The 18,370-nt window shown below is 42.9% G+C and overlaps 1 protein-coding gene across 1 annotated transcript in view; it reads left to right on the forward strand.

Moving 5' to 3' along the window:
* Positions 1-602: 602 nt before the first annotated feature.
* The window catches only part of LOC131686166 (serine/threonine-protein kinase Tor), a 31,054-nt gene continuing 13,286 nt past the window's right edge, over positions 603-18,370 (forward strand). The window contains exons 1-4 of the mRNA XM_058970367.1: positions 603-1,184; positions 1,240-1,672; positions 1,740-2,689; positions 2,747-7,116. Coding sequence (XP_058826350.1) covers positions 965-1,184; positions 1,240-1,672; positions 1,740-2,689; positions 2,747-7,116 — 5,973 coding nt within the window. The 5' untranslated portion in view covers positions 603-964. The remainder of the gene's footprint in view (positions 1,185-1,239; positions 1,673-1,739; positions 2,690-2,746; positions 7,117-18,370) is intronic.

An 18,370-nucleotide genomic window follows, 5' to 3' on the forward strand; every position in this document is an offset into this window, starting at 1 on the left:
ACGTAAGTAACAATGAGAGATTCTCTGAGCTCTTTCTCTTCTGTTTATTGCTCGGTCATTTTCTACATTTAGTACTCAACTCTTTGCATAATATTCTAGTAAAAACCATAATCTTTCGATATGGGCTGGGAAATTAGGGCAAAGTGTTACAGTGACGTCGTATACAACAAAAAGTGGTGCATTTATACAATATAATTTTTTTTGAATCGATAAGGTCATATTTTTCTGCGTGTAATAATCGAAAGAGAAAGTAAACAAAGAGAGGCTCTCAATGTTACTTACGTCCTATTCTAAATTTTCTCCAGATTTATTAAAATCTAACCAGCTCGAAACAAATTTGTAGCAATAGTTTGCTACAATATTTCAAAAGATTTATTTAACCTGCGCCAAATAAGAAATTATTGTTGCACTGAGAGCCGATTTCTTCATTCTCGTTTAAAGCACATGTAAACAATCGATGCAAAGAACCCATCATAAAAACACAGCTTCAAAAAGTGCATAGCAAAATTTTTCGGTGTATTTTTTGCCCTTCAGTAACCAAAAAGTTTCTCTTCGTCGACGAAAAGCAAAAAAGACAAGACAACTTGAAGAAAATTGACAAACCTGAGTGCGTGATCAAAGTGTCAATCGGATGCAAATTTGGAATTAAATTGAACAATATTCGAGTAAAACATGTCGAAACCAAGTGAAAATTGTTAAAAAAGTTAAATAAACCTCCCCTGTATTGGGTGCAGGTGAAGTTTCGCCCGTAAAACTGAAATCTGTGGTGAAAAACAAGATTTTCACTTTGCGTAGTCATAACCACTCCTGCACTGCGGCTGTCGCTACCAGTTTGATCGAGTTTTCCTATTTTCGTCGATTGTTTTTGTCCGATTCCCCTACCACACCCCACCGCCACTAGCGGCTTTTTCGGACCGCTTTATTTACAAAACAAACGGGAAAAACAGCTGCTTGCCTAGGAGCCATGTCGAACGTTGTTCAGCAGTTTGTGAATGGGCTGAAAAGCCGCAACAAAGATGCTCAAAATAAAGCAGCACAGGAGTTGTCACTCTATGTTAAAACCGAACTGCGTGAAATGCAGCAGGATGATCTGTTGGCATTCTTCGAGGATTTTAATCATCACATTTTTGAAATGCTTTCCAGTACGGATACGAATGATAAGAAAGGAGGCGTGCTGGCTATAAGTACGAGATTAATCGTTTTGGCGACACTTTATTTTACTTTTAAATACAATTTTAGATTGTCTTATCAGCGGAGATGTGGTCAATACAACAACCAGAATTTCACGCTACTCCAACAATCTTAGGAACCTGTTGCCCTCCAGCGATATTTGCGTGATGGAATTAGCCGCAAAGGTGCTGGTCAAGCTGGCACTACTGCCGGGTTCGAAGGGCGCTGAGTCGTTCGAGTTCGATATAAAGCGAGCGTTCGAATGGTTGACTGAGGAACGAACCGAAGGGAAGCGTCATGCGGCGGTTCTGGTTTTGCGCGAGCTGGCCGTCGCTATGCCGACGTTTTTCTACCAGCAAGTGGGATCCTTCTTCGATCATATCTTTGTGCCGATCAAAGATCCTAAACCGATGATTCGAGAAGGTGCCGGACAGGCGCTGAGGGCAGTTCTTATTGTTACCTCGCAGCGAGAAGGTACCAAGCAGAACAATAACCCGCAGTGGTGAGACAATAATCGATCGATCTTTAACGATGAGTTTGTTGAGATAAAAAAATCGTTTTTTTTAAAGGTACAATCACTGCTACGACAGTTCAATGGATTGTTTCAATGAGCTTCCCACTCGTGAGAAGGGATTCAACAGGGACGATCGTATTCATGGAGCGTTGATTGTGTTCAATGAAATATTGCGTAGCTCAAACTCGGCGTGGGAGAAAAAGTATATGCAGCTGGAGAGTTTGAATGTTGATCGTCGAACTCGTCACGTAGATGATAGTCACGGAATTTTTCCTCGGATTCGCGTCCCTTTTATGGAGAAGCTTAGCGGAGCGCATAGTTCCAGTAGTTCGGGATATTCATCCCGCTATAACGATGGTAGTGATGTAAAGTTTTTTCGTCAAAATAGCTCTATACAGGAATCGGCAATCTGTCGAAATTTGGTGAGCGACAATTACGAACTGATTTGTCAGAAAGTGTTAGAACAGCGCAATTCTAAATCTCCGTACGTCATTCAATCGTTGCTTACGATATTGCCTCGGTTGGCGGCCTTCAATCGACGTGATTTTGTCGCCAATCATCTGAAGACGGTTGTTAATTATTTGATCGCAACTTTGAAGAGTAAGGAGAGGGAAAGGAATTTGGCATTTGTGACGCTCGGATACATCGCCGTGGCCGTCGAGAAGGAAATCGAGCGATACATCAAAAGAATCATGGAGGTTGTTACGGCGGCTCTTCCTCCAAAGGACACTCCAAGCAAGAAGAAGGTTTCGGTTGATCCTTCTGTGTTTATGTGTATTACACTGTTGGGACATGCATTGAAAAGCGCAATTACATCGGACGTGAAAAATATGCTGGCATCGATGCTTTCGACTGGTCTGAGCACTGGGTTAACGGTCTGTTTGCACGAGCTGTGCGAGAATGTCCCGCAGGTGAAGCAGGATATCACAAGCGGTTTGTTGAAGATTCTGTCGTGTGTGTTGATGAACAAACCACTGCCACAGTGGTTGCCGAGTAGGACTCAAGGTAGGTCGTTGTTAGTTTGTTCAAATTAGTACTAGATGAAATGTTTCTTTTTTGTAGCGGCCATCAATACCAACGCTTACGAGCAGCAGATCCAGGACACGCCGACAACCGTCCTCGCTTTGCGGACTCTTGGGACGTTTAACTTCGAGGGTCATAGTTTGCTGCCGTTTGTACAGCGTTGTGCGGATTATTTTCTCGTGAGTGAACAACAGGAGATTCGGATCGAAGCTGTTCAAACATGCACGCTGTTGTTGAAATTAGCGCTGCAATCAGTGGATTCAGCGGATGGATCGGAAACACTTACTCAAACCGTCGGTAATGTACTAGAGAAGATACTGATTGTTGGCATTACGGATGTTGATCCGAATGTGAGGTTGAGGGTGTTGAAGTCGCTCGATGATAGCTTTGATTCGCAGCTTGCTCAACCGTGGTTCCTTAGTTCGTTGTTGATTACCATGAACGATGAGGTGTTTGAAATCCGCGAGCTAGCGATTATCATTATTGGAAGGTTGTCGGCTATTAATCCGGCTTACGTGATGCCAAGTCTAAGGAAGACGATGGTACAGATATTAACGGAGTTGGAACATTCGGGAATGAGTCGAAATAAGGAACAGAGTGCTCGGATGTTGGACCATTTGATCGTCAGTACGCCGAGATTGATTTCTTCCTACATGAGACCAATTTTGACAATATTGGTACCGAAGCTGAAGGAACCGGAGTCGAATCCGGGGGTGGTGCTGAATGTGCTCAGGGCAATCGGTGATTTGGCGGAAGTAAATGGAGGTCATCAGGTGTTGGAGAAGTGGTCGGATGAGTTGCTAGCCACTCTGTTGGAAATGTTGAGTGATGCTGGTTCGACAGAGAAAAGAGCCGTTGCCTTGTGGACACTGGGTCAGCTGGTCAGTGCCACTGGACAGGCGGTTGCTCCTTACCACAAATATCCTAATTTGATTGATATTTTAATCAATTTCCTGAAAACAGAACAGCAATCCTACGTTAGGCGAGAAACCATCCGGGTTCTTGGTCTGCTGGGAGCGCTGGATCCGTACAAACATAAAATGAATCGAGGATTGATTGACATCCAAACCAACAACATTCTGATCTCCATCTCGGACTCCAAGATGGATGAATATTCGGATCTGTCTACTTCGGAAATGTTGATTAATATGGGAAATCAGCTAGAAGAGTACTACCCGGCTGTAGCCATTTCCACTTTGATGAAAATTCTGCGTGACCCGACACTGTCCCATCACCACATCAGCGTGGTTCAGGCCATCACCTTTATCTTCAAGAGTCTCGGCATAAAATGCGTTCCCTATTTGTCGCAGGTCCTGCCAAGTTTACTGGGCAATATTCGGAATGCCGAGATGAATCTGAAGGAGTTCCTGTTTCAGCAGTTGTCAATTTTGATTGAGATCGTCAAGCAGCACATTATCAGCTTCATGGATGAAATTTTTCAACTGATCAGAACCTTCTGGAACAGCAGCTATCCGCTGCAGTCGACGCTGATCAATTTGGTAGAGAAAATTGCGATCGCTCTCGGGTGCGAGTTCAAGATCTATCTCCCTCAGCTGATGCCGCAGATTCTCCGTGTACTCTTACACGACAATTCCCCCAATCGAACCGTGACCGTTAAGTTGCTAACAGCCTTGCAGAAGTTTGGCAACAATCTCGATGATTATCTGCATCTGATTATTCCGGCCATCGTGAAGCTTTTTGAACCGATCGACATTCCTTTCGCGGTATCCTTGGCAGCCCTGGAAACGATCAACTACCTGGCGGAAATATTGGATTTTACCGATTTCTCCTCCCGCATTATTCACCCGTTGGTTCGCGTTCTGGACAACCACCCGGGACAGCTTCAAACGGCTGCACTGCAAACGCTTTGCTCGATCATGATCCAACTGGGCAAAAAGTACCTGGTTTTTGTACCTCTGGTCAACCGGGTTATGATCAAGCATAAAATCTCCTACACCGAGTACAACAAGCTACTGACCAAGCTGCAATCTAGCACCACTCTCGCACTGGACGACGAGTTCCGTCTACGTCAGGCACGCTTCAAAAATCGCGAAATGTCTCTGGCCAGTGATACCACGATCCGTAAGCTGAACGTTTCCACGGTCGATCTGCAGCTGGCATTCAAAGCGAATCGTCGTGTTTCGAAAGACGACTGGCTGGAGTGGCTTCGCAGGCTTAGCATTGGTTTGCTGAAAGAGTCCAAAAGTCCGGCCTTACGGTCCTGCCGTACTCTGGCTCAAAATTATCCTCAACTGTTGAAGGATTTGTTCAATGCAGCTTTCGTAAGCTGCTGGACCGATCTTCCGGACAATCTAAAGGAAGAACTGTCGTCCAGTTTGCAACAGGCACTTCTCGTGCCAGATCTACCGGAAATTACCCAGACCATACTGAATCTAGCTGAATTTATGGAACACTGCGAAAACGATACACTTCGCATCGATCCGAAGATTTTGGGCGAGCGGGCAATGGAGTGCCGAGCATATGCCAAGGCATTACACTACAAAGAGGAAGAGTTTCACAACATGAAGGAGAAGGATCAGAGTGTGTTCGAATCGTTAATACTGATCAACAACAAGTTGCAGCAGAAAGAAGCGGCCGAGGGTTTGCTGGAGTTTGCAATGGAACATAAGAGCGCCTCGGAGGAAATGAAGGTGCAGGTGCGGTGGTACGAGAAGTTGCACAGCTGGGAGAAGGCGTTGAATCTGTACGATGAAAAGTTGAAGATCAATGAGGATGATCTGGAGTCGAGGTTGGGTCAGATGCGATGTTTGGAGGCGCTTGGCGAGTGGTCCACGTTGAATACGCTAACCAAGGAGAAATGGGAGTCGCTTGGGACGGAGGGACAATCGAAAGCTGGTAGACTCGCAGCTGCCGCTGCTTGGGGTTTGAAAGATTGGGATGGGATGCAGCAGTTTATCAAGTTTATTCCGGAGGAGACTCAAGACGGATCATTTTATCGGGCTGTTTTAGCTATTCATCACGGAGAGTACGAGCTGGCGCAGACGTTGATCGATGATACGAGGGATTTGTTGGACACGGAACTAACTGCTATGGCAGGTGAATCATACGAGCGGGCGTACGGCGCCATGGTTTGTGTGCAGATGTTGGCTGAGCTGGAAGAAGTTATTCAGTACAAGCTGATCCCCGAACGGCAGGAAACCATTAAATCCATGTGGTGGGATCGGCTTCTTGGAGGTCAACGGCTAGTCGAAGATTGGCAACGAATCCTTCAGGTTCATTCGCTTGTGGTCCATCCTGCGAACGATGTCCGCACTTGGCTCAAATTTGCCTCGCTTTGTCGAAAGAGTGGTTCCCTAAAATTATCCGAGAAAACACTGGTCATGTTGCTACGATACGATCCTACTCAATATCCGGATCATCCATTGGAATATCTGGAACCGGACATAAGTTTCGCTTACACCAAACACACATGGATGGCTGGTGAACGTCAGCAAGCGTACGATCAGCTAAACCGATTAGTTGCTGACATAAGCACGGAAGGAAATTTCGATCCAGATGAGAAGGTTGAGAATCGGCGTCTACTCGCTCGGTGCTACATGAAACTGGGTCAGTGGCAAAATCAGCTACAAGGTCTCAACGAGCAGTCCATCAAAGGCATTCTAGCTTGCTACGAAAAAGCAACCAAACACGACTCCAACTGGTACAAAGCGTGGCATCTGTGGGCCTACATGAATTTCGAAGTGGTTCAAAATCAGAAACAACAGGAAGATCTCCAGAAGAATCCGGGAGGCGATAAGGAGAAGTGTATGATTCGACAGTACGCCGTACCGGCTGTGGAAGGTTTCTTCCGATCGATTAACCTCTCGCATGGAAATTCCCTGCAGGACACACTCCGTTTACTAACGCTCTGGTTCGATCACGGTCAGTATCCGAAGGTGTTTGACGCTCTGGTTGAGGGAATGCGAATGATCGAGATCAACACTTGGCTGCAGGTGATCCCACAGTTGATCGCACGTATCGATACCCCTCGTAATCTGGTTGGTGAGCTGATTCATCAGCTGTTGAACGACATTGGCAAGTGTCACCCACAAGCGTTGGTATATCCGTTGACCGTTGCTTCTAACTCAGCGTCGAAGGCACGACGTCAAGCCGCTCACAAGATTCTCGGTTCTATGGGTGAACATTCGTCGAATTTGGTCAATCAGGCGATCATGTGCAGCGAGGAGCTGATTCGTGTTGCCATCCTTTGGCACGAACAGTGGCACGAGGGTCTGGAGGAAGCTTCACGGTTGTACTTTGGCGAGCGGAATATCAAGGGTATGTTCGAAACGTTGGAACCGCTACACGAAATGCTGCAACGGGGTCCGCAAACTTTGAAGGAAACCTCTTTCAATCAGGCCTACGGAAGGGATTTGAATGAGGCGCAGGAGTGGTGTAAGCATTACAAGGTAAGTTTTGAACAAGATTGTTAGCTGTTAGCTACTGACGAGGAGAACCCGAAACATGAACAATCTTAATTTTAAGTTGGTATGTGCACCAAATGCATAAATTCCGAGGTTATACCTGTTCTGGCAGTACTGGCCCTACCTCTTCTGAGGAGAACTGAATGTGACAGGAGGATAACTGTAAGGAAGAAGAACGGAGATGGAAGAAAGGGGATGATTGGGAAGAAGAGATACAGATCAATAGATTATCGAGCGGATTACAGGTTAAACTATTAGTTTAATATAGCTAAAGCCTTCAGGATACTTGATTTGTCAGTAGGTATAAATATAGACTGAATTAAACCGGAGAGAAATTGCACTACATAAAAAGCTTGGTTAGATTTCATATATAACCCTACGAAATTATAGTACGGGTCGCTGGTTAGTCCTTAACCACTCAAGCACATTTTTCGAACGGGTTTCATAAGATCGGCTAAATTGAATTGTTCCAAATTTTTCGATTTACTTTTACCTCCCGGTTATGAAGCTAATAAAGTTACTCTTTCAGCTTTGAGCTGCAGAATGTCGAAATAGCTGCTACAAAGACTTCATCATATCATTTGAACAAACTCAAAGTTTATGCCAAATATAATTGACTTTGATGGTTACAAATATGCTAAGGAAGACCGCATCAGAGAGCAACAACGATTGTGGTTCTTGTCATTCCTGTTTAAATCGGCTAAACGTTGAAAAAAGGCGAGAAATCAGAGTCACGAAAGATCAGAGATGTAGACGACAGGATAAGACCACTAAAAGTTCCCGCTATACTTAGAATAGGCGCGTCTGACGATGTATCCACGACCCCGATGAACCTGAAAATACCCAAAGTTGTATCTCACCTGGTATATTCCATTAAAACCGATTCATCCCAGATGCGTGCTCGAAAGTTGCGGAAACGAATTGAACTGCAGCAACGTTTATCTGAAATGAAATTGGAAGAGTCTTTGTTGCGTGCTACGTATCACGCATTACGTACCGTAAACCGGGGTGACTTTGATCATCGGGGTGACTGATCACTCGAAACTTTTTTCGTAGATCGCTTATTAAACCAGAATAGTCTACCGAATCATTTTAGTTTGAAATGATTTTTACTCTAAACTTATGAAATACTGGTTTGTTATACTTTTTGAGTATTTTGTTCGATTTTTGGGTACAAAAACTACAAAAAACCGAAATTTGACTTTACCTTATTTTTATGAAGCTTCATAAAGTGTCTATTTTTATGAAACAAATAAATCTCAGATTTGAGTAAGAATAATAAATTACAAGCGAGATTTTATTTTCCTTTAGAGTGGGATGTACCAAATTTACTTTTAAGAGTTTGTTTATTTTAAATACAATTTTTTTGTGAAACTAGTTGGCAATTATTTCAAATTTTTTTAAGCTAAAACTCGCAAATTTTTTTTATTTTTCAATATCCCAACGTGTTAAAATGGATGAAACATTTTGTACATTGATAAAGCACTGAAATAAAACAATTTTAACAGTTTTAAAGGTTTTCAGAATCTTTTATTCTAGTTGGACACAAATTATACGAATTTTGGTTACTCGAATTTTACAGTACATTGAATACTTTGTGTACTACCAATTAACATCTATTTAACAATGAGCATCTTTCCAGAATTAGTTTAAACAAACATTTGAATGAAAAACATTGACATCAATAAATTAATGTGGGTGAACATGTAGGTTATCAAAGTCACCCCGAAATACGAAAACGGACATCAATTTGAAATCATTTTTGGAAAAATAGCTGTAAGCGGACAATTTTAGGTAAAACCATCCAATCTTGTTCTCCTTACATCAGTACATGGTTTAAAAATATTAAACTTGAAAAAAATGTGTTGCGTCTAAAAATATGCAATGATTACTTCGAAAAGTGATTAATGTCATCCCGGTTTACGGTATCGAGAAGATGAAGCTACAGGAGTTTTTAAAAAAGGTGTGCGATTTTGAAGACGCAGATCTGGACGACAAAATTTCTATAATAGTAGCGCAGTGCGAAAGCCACTTCCCCGCCTGGCTAAGCAGCGAAAGCAGTTCGTTCCTAAACCTTACTCTCCGTGCCAGCTTTGGATATAACTCTCCAATGCCAGGGCGAAGAATCATATTAGGAGGAATGACGCCCAGTCGAAGGTACAAAGAAGAAGCTACCTACTCTTCTGGATGCCGTTGACGGAGTGGGGTCTATTGTGAGCCAGATAGCAGCAAGACAAATTTGGCCGAAGAAGCTCCATACTTCTTTGGTCAGCCGGAGAGTGGTCTATTTTTATAGAAGCTACGCGGGTGCAAATGCTGCTTGTGGGTTTGCCGACGTGGAGAATGTAAGTGGTCTGCTACGAAAGAGTTTGGGATGTTTTAGTTGCTGGTGCAAGCGAAGTTACAAACCTGACGCTACCGAAGAACGAGAAAAATAGACACGAGAAAAAGCAACATGGTCAAAACGGATACGTTTACGTTTACAGCGACGCTCACTTTAACGGACCACCAACTCCAAAAGAACCGTGCCCCATTTGTAGCGGAATCGACCATAGAGTGGGAAATTGCGAAAGGTTTTGAGAAATGGATTTGCAATTTTATCTCAAGGCCGAAGAAACATGGAAGCTTTGCGAAGTCTGCTTATTTGACCACCGTTCGAAATGCTGGTCAAAAATTCACTGTAACATTGGTAATTGCCGCGAGCCTTATCACCCAATGCTCTATCAGGCTGAACGGAGGCCTGTGGCTGACTCACGACATATTACCGCGGAATGCAACACCCATGGGCATATTACTAGAACGTTACTGTGCAAAGTAGTGCCAGTGACACTTAATAGCGTAGAAACTTTCGCCTTTCTCGATAAAGGATTGTGGGTTGCTGTTTATGGAACACCCGGTTCTTTCCCGGGCAACCCTGCAGTTTATCTAACAAAAAACGCATCAGAGAAAAGACAGGACAACTTTACCGCGAGAGCTCGTAGTCGACACACGTGTTTATTTTCTCTATTGGATCAATACAATCAATCTGAATACAAAAACCGCGAGTTTCGTTTCCTCTCGTCTTCGTCCGCCACTTTGGAGACCCGCGACGTGAATTCTAACCGGTTCGTTAAAGTACGCGTTAAATTTCGAAACAATTCACTAGTTTCTTGCAGAATCACTCCTAACCTCAAAAGGAATGTTGAACGACGAAGTGCAACCAGATGTGCGGAACGCAGACGCTGTTTGTGTGAAATTGCCAGAGTTCTGAAAAACTGATTGTGAAATGTGGTTTGCGCAGGCTGAGGCGCAATTTGTATTAGCAAATGTGGTAAAAGACGACACAAAGTTCTACCACATTGTAGCCAAAGTGGATCAATCTGTGATATGCCATATTACTGATTTGGTATCGAATCCACCTCAGCAACAAAAGTATCAGGCTCTAAAAGAGCGATTGATAGCTCGCTTCGCATTATCCTCTGAAGCACGATTGGAACGAGTACTCAATGCATCAGATCTCGGCGATATGCGTCCGACGCATTTGCTAGCAAAAAATGCAGGAAATATCAGCTGGCCTTAATGTCAACGAGAATTTGCTAAAAATGTTGTTCTTACAACGGATGCCAGTTCACATTCGTCCCGTTTTAACCATCAGTGATGGAACATTAGCCAAACTAGCGGAAATGGCCGACAAAATGTTGGAACAACCTCAAGTTTCAACAGTTTCAACATCATCAACAGCAAACGATCAGTTGGATCGCATGAACGAGCAGATAGAAGTTCTCAGCGCTGAGATTCGTCGTCTCAAAGCTAATCCAGATACTTATCGAAGTCGGTCTTCGTCGAGGTCCCGAAATTCCAACGATCTGTGTTGGTATCACCAGAAGTACGGAGCAAAGGCTCAACGATGCAAACAACCATGTCAGTTCCGTTCAAAAAACTAACTTCTCGCTCACCTGAGTCGGATGAGGTGGGCGGATCGTTTGAAAGCCTACGTCTCATGTTGTCCGACAGAACTAGTGGTCTTCGTTTCCTGATTGATACAGGTTCCGACGTTTCGATTGTGCCAGCCACAAAAAAAGACAAAATGTGTGACCCGATTCCTTTTGTACTACATGCAGCTAACGGTACAGGCATCAAAGTATATTCTTCAAAATTCGTAACAACCGATCTATCGTTCCGCCGAACGATCTTTCGCCGCAGAAGGGGGTGCTGGGTCTAGTTAGAAGCGTCCTGCGGTACAAGCCACTTCTAATTCTAGACTAAGTATAGTTTGTGGCACCTGCGTTACAAATACCACACGCTATAGCTTAATAAGCCGGGAATTCCTCGTCCAGTTAGTATCGTTCTGCGTAACAAACCAATACTAATTCTGGTCGTAAGACAATTTGCTTCCCCGCTTGCGTTACAAACAAGGAAGTAATTTGACTTTGGATTTAACAAGGTGGAAAACCAACGAAGAACTCCAGGGTCTGGACACGAAGTAAAGGATTTTCGACTGAGTGAAGTGGTACTTTCGACTGCTCGATTTCAACTTGATTTTATTATACAATTTTTTGGTTTATATACCTACTTTCCTAAGCTAGCTATTTACAAATAATCGATTTTTGAATCGATTTTATTTAGATTTGTTTTGGTACAGAATGTTAACAATGAATATTGTTGTCAACTCTGCACAAATGTTTTATTATCCAAGCCACCGCGCGAAGTCAAATATCGATATAATTATCGTCTTCGAATGCGCTGTGACCGGCAGTGGCACCGAAAATGCCGATGAAGCATATATGACCCTTGCGTGAGCGCGCATTGACTCATCGTTGGGCGCACTTGAATGTAATTCGATTTTCCTTCTGCCTCTTTAGGTCAGAACGAACTGTTCTATGTTACGGTGGTTTGTTTTGATTCTGCCGCTGCTCGCTGCGAACAGCTGTTTGTGATTTTGCGTCGGCGACATATTGCCCCCCGTAAGTCTATCCCATAGACCTTACGAAAAACTAGCCGACGCGCCGATGGTCATCTTGCTTGTCGAGATTTTCGATGCCTATCTGATTATAAAGGTTCATATAATATTTACTTTTGTTACCTACTAATGATTTATGTTTTTGGAGCCTAGTTTAATATTTGATAAATGATAACGTTCCTATCTTTTAAGTTATTTTTAATATTTGTTTAAGTTATTAATGCACTTGCTTTAAATTTGTGTCACACTATTTGCAGCTGTTGTTCGTGGAATTATTCTCGGTGGTCGTCTTGGAAGTGGAGTTGGTCTGCTCGATGTTCTAATGGTGTAACGTCGACTGCCTTTCTTATAGTAAAGGGCGCTGATTATCGTGGCCACAACAAGTACTGATGATACCGCTGCTACTATGACCGGAACATGATGATTTATCGCCTTTGTTTCAGGATCGTTGTGATAGGATGAATGGGTTGCAGCTATCGGATCAAGTTCTGTTGTTTCCCAAGTGTCTTCTGACGCATTGAAATTGTCGTTTTTCCATTGAGGTATTTGATCGTGGCGTTTGAAGTATATTTTTTGTTGCTTTGAAGTTCCGCCGATGCTAGCGTACGTTACGCTGTGCTTGGTTCGTATTTCACAACCAGGATCTAATTTTACAACCGCTATGTTGTATGAGGTGAAATTCAATTCCTTATTGCAGAGTATCGTGATTGTATTTGAATCTTTTGCGTAGTATAGTAGTGTGTTTGGTTGTGATAATATGATTACTTCCGCGTAATCGGTGGGCAGGTTATCGAAAGTTGTAATATTGCAGTTTCTTACGGGACGCTTGTGAAATATTGCTGCTGGCACGCATGACATTTCCATCTGTATTGTTGGCTTGAAGCAGAGGAAGTGTGTTTCGTTTAGTTTCCTTGCCTCATTAGAGGGATAGAAATACTGGTTGTGCTGATTGATGGCGATTCTTGGTTGATCAACATGAATTTTTGTTCTGTTTTCAATGTCTGGTATAGCTATAACCTTGAAATTTTCGAATGATTCTCTTAGTATCACAATAGATCTCATCGTGATGTGATACGAATCATTCTTTATTTTGAGTTTATAATGGGTTGCAAACTCATCCTCGGGTATGTAGTGATTTGCAGGAAGTCGCAGGTTCGCTTGTTGGATGAATTCATTTCTTTCTTCTATGGTGACGGGTATACGTTTCAATTTTCTGTGACGTGTGAGAATACTCTCGATCAGTTGTTTAGCCACCATTATTGTGTCCATCAGATGGTTGGCTAGAGTTTCTGCATAGTTCATCGCGAACTGTTTGTTCAAAAGTTTGATTCCATCTAATGCGTGGTGAATCCGTTGTTCAAATTGATTGTTTTGTTGCAGGGTTCTTTCCCTTAGCTGATTCATGCTATGTGTGACGTCATGAATTTTTTGTTCTTCGTTCATTCGGATAGCCTCGATTTGCTCTGTCAGATCATCGCCTCCGAATAGTATGTCTTTAAGGAATCCAAAAATTCCCTTTCCTCTTTTTACTCGAGCTGGTTCCAAAATTTCCTGCTTCGCGGCGTAACACTGTTGTTCAATCGAGGTAGCCAAGTCGATGAGTGTTGGATTTTTTATTTTCTGCTTTAGTCCATTTATAGCGTCTTCGATGTTTCTGTGTATCGTGTCAATGAGTTTTACATCGTCGGTGGGAGATATGTTTGTAGTAATTTGTGTGTCCCAAATTCCGGTTTGTATTAAATAGGTAGCTTCGTGATCGAATAAAAGTCCCGCATTTGGTACGGGTTTGATGGTCATACTAGACGTTGTATTTAAAGATAGTACTGCTGCTGTAGTGACGAGCATTTTTGCCCACATGTTTGGCCTAGCTCGAATAGTTTTCTTTTTCGGTTTGGTTGGATGAGCGGCTTTGTGCTTTTCTGCTAGTTGTTTTACTAGCTCTATGTCGATTTTTTGTCGCTTACCCCAATCTGTCATATTTGCCTTTGCATTTGAGCTACTATTTTGCGGGAAGACGTCTTTTCGTTTTGGTGATATTTCCTGTATGTGACCGGTGAATACCGTATCTGCCTTTACGTCTAATTTGGCCAATTTTACAGTTGGCCTAACTAATTTAGAGTTTTCAGTGCGAACGACCGCAGACCTTGTTTGGCCATCCTGCGCCTTCCTTACTTCGGTTATAATTCCTTTATGAAACTTCCCTTTCCGTTGTTCGTCTGGAAAAACAACGACATCATCAGGCTGGAGTGGTTCTGTGTTCTGTTTCCATTTTTCTCGTTTGTTCAGTTTAGGAAGGTATTCTGTACTCCACCGATCCCAAAATTTAGTAGTTGCCATTTGAGCCTTTTTCCAGTGTTCTCTTGTTGCCTCGGCTCGCGACGTGTCGTCGAGTGAAGGATACGTTCCTCCTGCGCATCCAATCAAAAAATGATTTGGTGTCAGGGGTTCATCATCGTTGGAGCTTAATGGTATATGTGTTAACGGGCGACTGTTCAGGAGATGCTCTATCTCGATTAGAGCATTCCTAAGTACGCTCTCCTTGGGTTTTGATACTGGCCATAACTTTTCATTTAGTAATTTTTTAACCTCTTGTATCATACGTTCCCATGCTCCTCCAAAGTGTGGAGCTGATGGTGGAATAAAATTCCATTTTATTCCTTCGATCGCTGTTCTGATTTCTAATTCCTTCATCTGATTACTTGCGCCAACCATATTGGTGCCGTTATCGCTGTACATTTCACAGACCTTGCCGCGCCTGTTTTGTAAGTTTTTTATGCAGATGAGAAGCGCGTCTGTACTTAAGTCGTCTGCTAGTTCCAGGTGTATAGCTCGAGTAGCCATACAGGTGAAGAGTGCACCCCAGCGTTTTTCACATCTTCTTCCTACAGTAACTTCCATTGGTCCAAAGAAGTCTATACCGGTGTGTGTAAATGGTTTTAAATTTGGAGTGGTGCGGCAGCTTGGCAATGTGCCCATTTTTGGAGGGTGAGGGCTTGCCTTCTTGTTTCTGCAGAGTTGACATCTTGCATTCACTCTTTTTACTGCCGCCCTAATCTTGATTATCCAGAAATGCTGTCGTATTTGAGCTATAACTGCTTCTGTTTCACGGTGTAGAAATTTCTCGTGGTATTGTTTTATGATCAAATTCGTTATATGTCCCTTGTTTGGTAATAGTACTGGAGTCATGTTTTGTATTCGTCCGCTGATTCGGATGAGACGGTTTTCATCTAATGCAAGCTCGTGATCTGCTACAGAGCTGTTCTGGTAAATACCTTCGCCGTTGATCAGAGCCACTAGCTCGGATGGAAAAGCTTCTTGCTGTGCTTGTTGTAACAATAGGATTTCTGCTCGCTTATAATGATCAGAAGTAATTGTCTCATCATATCTGGAGTTTGATACTTTCGTCCTCAATTTTTCCATGTATTTGAGCCAGTAACAAACTGCCTTCTTTAGTCGTCCCCAATCCGAGCACCAAGTTGTGTGCATAATAATGTTCGCAGGTTGTATTTCTTGAACGCTGCAAACCCTTTTTTCTTCTGAAGTTTCAATGACTGCACCTTTCTCCTTTGGCCATGATTCCACTTTTGTATTTAGGTACGTCGCTCCTGTATACCATATAGATTCCGTAGGTTGGATGTTCCGTGTTGCTTCGTCTGCCGGATTCATTCCTGATGGTACCCACCTCCATTGGGAGATCGTTGTGTCGTCGAGTATTTCGCTTACTCGGTTGGCTACAAATGTTTTATACCTGCGATGGTCACTTCGTATCCAGGAGAGTACAGTGGTGCTATCTGTCCACATGGTTACGTTTGTAATATTCAATCGAAGTTCCTTTAAAACGGTTGTTTTCAATCGTGTGCCTAACACCGCGGCTTGAAGTTCTATCCTTGGAATTGACATGGCTTTATTTGGTGCAACTCTCGTTTTTGCTGCTATTAGGCTTACGCCGTATCCGTGTAAGGTTTCTGCTCGTATATATGCTGCCGCGGCAAACGCTGATTCTGATGCATCAACAAAGATATGCAATTCCAATGATTTTGCGTCCGGTATGTTGGGAGAGAAACACCTAGAAATTCTCAGATGTGATATTGTGGATAGTCTATTTGTCCAAATCGTCCAATCTTCCATTAATTTCGTAGATATTTTCTCATCCCAGTCTATACCTTCTTTCCAGGCTTGTTGCATTAGTAATTTACCTCCAATCGTAATATGCGCTATTAATCCAAGAGGGTCGAAGATTCTGGCAATTGTTGAGAGGACTTCTCTTTTGGTCGGTATGGCGTTGGACTTGAAGTCTGCTATTCTATACCCAATTGTGTCTTGCGTCGTGTCCCAGTATACTCCGAGGACTTTCTCTGATGTTGCAGTTTTTTCAATAAATTCCTTTTGGGTGGATTGTCTCGCGACGTTGCGTTCAGGTAGAACGTCCAGCATTTCGGCATCGTTTGAAATGATGTTTCTTAGTGTGAAGTGTGCAGCTTCATGAATTTTTATAACTCCGAAAGTGACTGCACTGGCTTCCTCCGCTGTCGAGAAACTGTCCAGATAATCGTCAACATAGTGTTGTTTTATAATGGCGTTGGCTGCCACCGGATCGCAATCTCGGTAGTTCTCTGCGTTTGCATTCTTTACTGCTTGGGCACATGCAGGTGAGCAGGTTGCTCCAAACGTCATTACCTGCATTACGTAGTGTCCCATGGTATTTGAAGCCTTACCGTCCCTCCATAAGAATCGTTGAGCCTCCTGGTCCTCTTTGCGTATTTTAATTTGTGAGAACATCTCTTGGATGTCTCCTGCTACTGCGTACTTTCCTTCTCGGAATCTCAGTAAAATTCCAAAGAGCGATGTCAAGTTATCGGGACCAGAGAGTAATTCAGTGTTGAGCGATAATCCTTGTACCTTGGCAGCTGCGTCAAATACAAGTCGCGGTTTTAAAGGTGTTTTATTAGGATTTACGACAGCGAAATGAGGCAAATAGTATGTTTTATCGGTTGTTAGTGTTATCTCGTTTGCTGTTAATTTTCGTGCGTATCCCTTTTCAACGTATTCCTTAATTTTGTCCGTGTACCATTGGGCAAACTCAGGGTTTTTCCTCATCTTAGTTTCAGTGTATTCTAACCTCTTTAATGCTCCCTTGAAGCTTTCTGATTTTGGCATTATGGGCCTGGCTTGTTTCCATAAAAGGCCAATTTCGTATTGACTCCCGTCATACTTCATTGTTTCTTTTATCAATTTTTCAGCTCGTCTATCCTCCTCGCTCTGTTGGTTAGTGGTGCTAACCTTAACGCCAAACTCTTCCGTTGAGAAGTATTTCCTCATTTCTTCTCGTAGTGAGTCTTGCTCCTCTACTACACAGGAATATATTTCTCCTTGATGTCGGGAGTTGGTCCTTCCGTAAATGACCCATCCTATTGGTGTTTTAGCGGCAACTGGACCGACTTTGCTTGCTCTCTGTTTTGTTGCTGTTAATAGTCGGGGATGATCAAGTCCAATAAGTAATGTCGGCTCAGCATTCTCGTATCCTTGAATAGGAAGGTTTTTAAGATGGTTGTAGTTTTCATGAAGATCCTTGTAGTCAAGTGTCTGTCGTGGCAAGGATAATTTTTTTACTGTACGTACACTTTCCATTTGGTATCGAATTTTGTTGTCGCCTGATATTTTGAAACATACGCTTTGGCTTTCGTTATCTTCGTGTACGGAGTCATTTGTCCATTTTATGCATAATGGTGATACTGGCCCTTGCAAACCTAAATCTTTGGCCAAGTCGTCGAGGATTAGACTGTTCGATGAGCCGTGATCCAAAAATGCGAAGGTTTCTAATTGTCTTCCTTGCGCATAAAGTGTAACCGGCAGTATTTGGTAGTAGACCTTATTTCTTTTGGTAGCGTGTATGTTAGTGCGTACAGCTTCATCTTCTTGTTCCTTCGAGGTGGACGATGTTGGAGCTTGCGCATCTATTTCTTTCACTTCCTTCTTATCTTGGTTCTTCTTGTTGTCTTTTGAATGTCCTGAAGGTTCCTTGATTTTTTGTTTTGTTTCCTCCTTTTGGGAGGCTCTTTTTTCATCATTTGTTTTTGGTCTGACGTGAAGAAATGTGTGATGATGTGCTGTACATCCTTCTGTTCTGCAGTTTGGCCTCATTTGACAGTTTCTAAAGGAGTGTCCTTGGCGTAAACAGTTAAAGCACATGCGTTTCTCTAGTGCCAGTTCTCGTCTTTTTTCCACACTCATCTTTTTAAAGACCGGGCATGCTACTATCCAATGTTGTTGGCTACAACAGGAACATTTGGCTTGGGATCT

Source organism: Topomyia yanbarensis, chromosome 2, assembly GCF_030247195.1.
Source record: "Topomyia yanbarensis strain Yona2022 chromosome 2, ASM3024719v1, whole genome shotgun sequence".
NCBI classification, from domain to species: Eukaryota; Metazoa; Arthropoda; class Insecta; order Diptera; family Culicidae; genus Topomyia; species Topomyia yanbarensis.